A 5,493-nucleotide genomic window follows, 5' to 3' on the forward strand; every position below is an offset into this window, starting at 1 on the left:
CAATAAAGTGCCACACTGTGCTTTGGTTTATGGTATTATACTATACTAGTCAATGGAGTGTGTTTCCAAGCGAGAACATTTCTATATTCATAACTTTATGATTATTTATTTAGTTTTCACTAATCAGCCCCATTATATTATTTTAAAATTCAGACGTCAGACTCTACCCTGATATATCCTGACTTTTGTTTTTTTGCCTTCACAACCGATGAATAGCGTTTGACGTCTTAAGCCGAACAGTAAGTGTAACAATAGGGTATAATAGAAACAGACAGATTTGAAAAAAAGTAGAAATTCAGGTAAATACATGGTATACCGCCATCTTGGATTGTACAATCACAGTAAAAAATCGGTCTATTTATTTGCCTAAATATGCAAATTTGGAGACAGATTTGCAATTTAAAGGTTAGACTGTTAAATAATATAAGGAAAACTTGGTAATTTATTGTGTAATTCAAAATATTCAAGCAAATATCGTTTTTATTGTTTTAAGAATCATTTTTTTTGTCAAATGAGCCATTTAAGGGAAAATAACTCTTTTAAGAAACAAATTATTCTGGACTGATAGGGAATTTTTTTCTTTTTACTCTTAGCAAGAAAACAAGTTTGGTGACACCATTTTTTTTCTTTTTATTTTCTTGCTACAAGTAAAATATATTACAAAACCTATCTTTTCGCAATTTATTTAAAAAAATCTATCTCATAATTTTTTTTGTGCACACAAATGTGTTTTCCCATGAACAATCTAACCGAATTAAGGCAATTTTTAACGACTCCTAGCTATAAAAATAGCACGGTGACCCATACTTTTTACTATATTTTTGGAAAGAACATAGTAAGATCTTCATTTTGGCTAAGTATAAGGAAATTCTGTCTAAAAAATATTTACTTTTGATCTACCTTGAGAAGTAACTCTTTGTAATGAAGTGATGAAGTAATGAACGTTAGTGCTGCGTATATCATTGATTCCTGTACTGGTCAACTAAACAGAAAGGAATTTCCCCTTTTACATATTTTACTATTGTTACGTTTCCGATCGTACTTATATAAAAAAAAGGGGAAGAGCTGAATCACAAACTATACTGACCATAACAAGACTGAGATAATGTAATTATGCATCTTTTGTAATGTGCCTAATCTCACGAATATTTTAGAATATCAACAGGCATTAATAACAGAATAGTTCTAATGTAATGTAACCCGAGTTGATAAAGATTTACAATTAATTCAGCTGCTCTTTTGGGTGCGATCTAAATTCGGAATATTGCTTCTTTTAGACTGATAGTAATGTTTTTGCACAAGAATATATGTGGGTCTTAAAGTAGTGATAATAAGGCGATTACATTTACATACCTGCAGACTGGACTTGAAAAATATATGATTCCTTTGACGTTAACATTGCAATCATATATCATCGCACTAACTAGTTCCCTTATTCATTACTTTTCTATATCTGTTCGGGAAGGAGGTTTTAGTATACAGTTTGACGATGTGATAATGAAGCGTACTTTCATAGATAAAGAAGTTGATTTAATTTATTATGAAGAATCTTGAATTTCAAATCTTTAGTTAAATGCATTTGTCTATTTCTTTTACGGTTACATGTACAGAAGAGATGCACGAACAGTGTTTGTGGAGACAACTGCTAAAATAAAAAAAAAGTCTTCGATTTAACAGGGTCATCTTTATAAGTGCATAACTAGAAATAGAAGAACTTCCACATTTTTGCTATGTAATGGTACTTATCTTACTTGTTTAAAAAAAAAACGGACAAGAGCTATATAACACATTATACTGAACACTCTGTATTTCTTATGTTATGTTACTCTGTCGGAAGATAAAGATGTGGAAAAAGGTCATCAAAGCTCCAGGAAACGATATACACTTATAAGAGTTTTTTTTACATTGGGCCGATAGGAAAGCCTTTGACAAGGACAATTGCCACTTATTTTTCTTGTTTGAATTGATTGCATTTGTCATATCGAGGTGTTGTATAGCTGACTTTGCAGTATGGGTTTTGCTCATCACTGAAGAACTGTGTAGTCCTGTAGCAATGACAATACTACAAATAAGTATATACATATATTTACTAGTCCATTTATTTTTTATTTTAAACAGAATGTGTCAAATACATGTACAAAATAAAAACTCTGAAGTTCATTATCAGGTTGATCTATATTTAAAATATCAATAGTTTAACACTTGACTCGATATTGTCTTATTCCAGGTGTTGCGTCAACAATAGGATTCTCAAAATGTTAATAAACGTCGTTTTCATCAATGTTTATTAGCACCAAATTTTAAGGCTTTCTTAGTCACGATCTTTTAGTTCAATTTGGCAATTCAAAATGATAACATCTAATGGGACGATGACAACTAAAGGTATTGTACATGTTTATAATTTGATTGGTTTTATTGAAGTAAAATCACCAAAAAAAAAAAAAAACTGAACCCCGATATATAAGTTAATTGTTTTCATTGATTATCATTTTTTTACAGGATCTCTATGGTCCATATAAAATATTGTTTATTGTTTAATTAGCCTATACCTTTATATACAATTGCTTAATTACACGTATGGAGAGTTGTTTGATTGACAATCATGTCACATCTCCAGATGTTTAATATATGAATATTAACAGAATATTTAAAAAAAAAACGTGAAAATTTTTATTCCTATGAGCTGACGGCGAATTTAAGAAATGGTGATGCATAATTCCAAAATTATGATCTGCAAAATATGCGATTTCCGATGTAGCTGAGAATTTTTACAACGACAGTTGATTTATCTAAAGGTTTTGTCTACACCATTTGTAAACCCTTACGAGAGATTTTTTAACAGTCGTTTGTCGACGTCCACGTAGTTTGCGAAAACAGTTAGATATTACGTAGTTCGAAAAAAATCTAAATACTTACTTGCAAGAAATAAAGTAATTATGAAAGACATGCTAACTGCTGATTATTTGAAATACAAATTTATATTTACAGAGTTTCCTTATGTTGCAAACCAAAGTAATATTTTAACGAACATGGGTGATAATCTCATGAATGGAGCAACTACTGACTTATACCTTGACCCCCTTCTAATTGGAGTAATATGTATATGTGCATTAGTAATTTTCTTCGTTATGTGCTACTGTAAAATAAGAAATACACCCAACGACAATTATGAAGTGACATGGACGTCTACGTATCTAAGCACTGTAAGTATTATAAACAGTATTGTGTAGAGATTTTTTTTTATTTTTGGTGTTTTAACGCCACTTTTAAGCACCGCATTTAGGCTATTTCGTGTCGGCAAGTTATTATTGGTGGGGAAGCCAGAGTTCTCAGAAAAAAACACCAACTTTCGATAGGAAAACTGACAATTCTATACAATTAAAATTGGGAGTCGAGTGCGGGGATCGTACTCACAACTTTTGTGTTGACTGGCTAGTGATTACGGTAGTAACTATTTAGACCACTCGGCCACCAAGGCCCCTATAGTGTACAATACGGCAACAGTAGTTTAGTGCAACTAACATACAATGCATCATTTTCTACATAAGAAAATGCATATACCAACTATGACAGTTGTTATCAATTAGTTTGATGTGTTTGAGCTTTTGAGTTTGCCATTTGATTAGATACTGTACGTTTTAAATTTGCCTCGTAGACCGTTTTTTATTTGTGATTTTACTCTATACTGTTTATCCTTAGTCATATATCGATTGAGAGAAAACAAAAAACGGTTACAAACTTAAGGCAGGGGAAAAAGCTATTAACTATCGTAGGAAAACAACGGAACAACAGGAATATTAACGTGCATCGAAAATATACGCCATTAACTTTTAGAAATTTACTGATATCAATTGTTAAATCATTATTTAATGTATCATACAACTAAAGGTTAAATCTGTGATAAATGACGTGCAGAATGGTTTTGTTTTCCAATATAACAATACGCTTTGCGTGTGAAATATGTTTAGTATTTCAATAAAATAACAATTGTAAAATCCCCACGCTGTGTTGTTCGTAATATCTCGCTTTGATTTATTGATCAGAATCAAATAAAATTGTGTGATTTACTACATTAAATGGAAAGTAAAATAACAGAAAAAAACAAATTTCAAGAATATTCAAATCAGAAAAGTCCGTTATCAAAAGTCAAAATGATAAGCTTAAACACATCTAACAAATGGATATCAACTGTTATTTACCTGACCTGGTACAAACATTTCCTTTTATAGCAGGTTAAACCGCTTACCTGTATAACTGTCGCATAAATTAGTGGATGCAAAACTAGCTATGCTTCAAGTATGGCCATGGTAAAACAACATGTATGTACACAATTGAGAATCATTTGGGAAAACCTGTTTACATGAATCTGTGACGTCCTCACCTAGTAATTATATAATTCCGTATTTTAATAAAGCGTCTGAATAAATCTCATATGATTACATCTATATGGATTGAACCGTTCTTTCAACTTGAGGGCGTTTTTTTTTCGGCTAAATTGCAATCTAAGGCTGTAATGAGAATACATATGAACCTTTCTCTTGCTTTTTTAAAAAAAAATTAATTAGTAATTAAACAAAATGTGTCTAAGTCGCTGCGTATTTTGAAAATTTCAAAAAAACACACACCAAAATGCATGCTTTCATTACTTTGGTTATCTTCATATACCTTTTTTAAATAGAAGTCCATATCAGTCTTGGCATCTACTAACTTAATTTGCAAGCAGCTATTTATGTTGTCGTGTATGCTTATTATCACATATCCTTTATTGTTGATTGTGTCTTACGCTTTACTTATATGTTATCAGGCACCAGAAAGTGCTACCGTATTGAATGCATACCAGATTGAGAAAAAGACAAATTCCAGAGATCAGCAAAGTAAAGTAACAGAACAATTCATCTATCCAAGTTGATACTACATGAAATCAGTATTATAATAATAAAATTACCTGTACTATATGTTTTCATTTGTGAATGGACGGAGAAGTCTTCTTAAACTAGGTTCTATAGTTTTAACCATTTTTTGAGGGCAATTTGCTGATTATATTAAACTATAGCTTCATTTGTTGTCATGTAGTTGAACTACAATTGATATCACTTTAGGCTTCGTTCTCTGTGAATAACATATTTATACATTTCACATTATGAAAAAAAAAGTAAAAACACAAAATACTGAACTCCGAGGAAAATTCAAAAAGGAAAGTCCCAAATCAAATGGCAAAATCAAGAGCTCAAACACATCAAACGAATGGATAACAACTGTCATATTCCTGACTTGGTACAGGCATTTTTTTTAAGAATGACTAAGTTTCTTTTCAATACATGTTTGATTGTTTTCGATACGTATTACAAGTAGTACTGTCCGGTGCATAGGCGTTGTTTTCGTTTAAATCTACAATTTCATATTCAGAGTTTTCCTTCGAGTTGCATACAAAGAATGTAGGATCCAGTTTTGTACACGTCAAGAGAATCCACAAAGGAACTGTATCAACTCAAA

At 31.2% G+C, this 5,493-nt stretch overlaps 1 protein-coding gene across 1 annotated transcript; it reads left to right on the forward strand.

Moving 5' to 3' along the window:
* Positions 1–2,297: 2,297 nt before the first annotated feature.
* Positions 2,298–4,937, forward strand: LOC143058044 (uncharacterized). The gene is made up of 3 exons (XM_076231507.1): positions 2,298–2,382; positions 2,989–3,203; positions 4,805–4,937. The coding sequence occupies exons 1-3, from the start codon at positions 2,349–2,351 to the stop codon at positions 4,907–4,909; spliced, it is 354 nt and encodes a 117-aa protein (XP_076087622.1). The 5' UTR covers positions 2,298–2,348; the 3' UTR covers positions 4,910–4,937.
* The last annotated feature ends 556 nt before the right edge of the window (positions 4,938–5,493 follow it).

The sequence above is a fragment of the Mytilus galloprovincialis genome, chromosome 14 (assembly GCF_965363235.1).
Source record: "Mytilus galloprovincialis chromosome 14, xbMytGall1.hap1.1, whole genome shotgun sequence".
NCBI classification, from domain to species: domain Eukaryota; kingdom Metazoa; phylum Mollusca; class Bivalvia; order Mytilida; family Mytilidae; genus Mytilus; species Mytilus galloprovincialis.

What these genes read in the sequence shown, in the direction of transcription:
- LOC143058044 (XM_076231507.1), top strand. Translation starts at nt 2,349, where the DNA reads ATGATAACATCTAATGGGACGATGACAACTAAAG. An exon ending in TGGGACGATGACAACTAAAG is followed by an intron (nt 2,383 to 2,988) that starts GTATTGTACATG and finishes TTATATTTACAG; the next exon opens with AGTTTCCTTATGTTGCAAAC. An exon ending in CGTCTACGTATCTAAGCACT is followed by an intron (nt 3,204 to 4,804) that starts GTAAGTATTATA and finishes ATATGTTATCAG; the next exon opens with GCACCAGAAAGTGCTACCGT.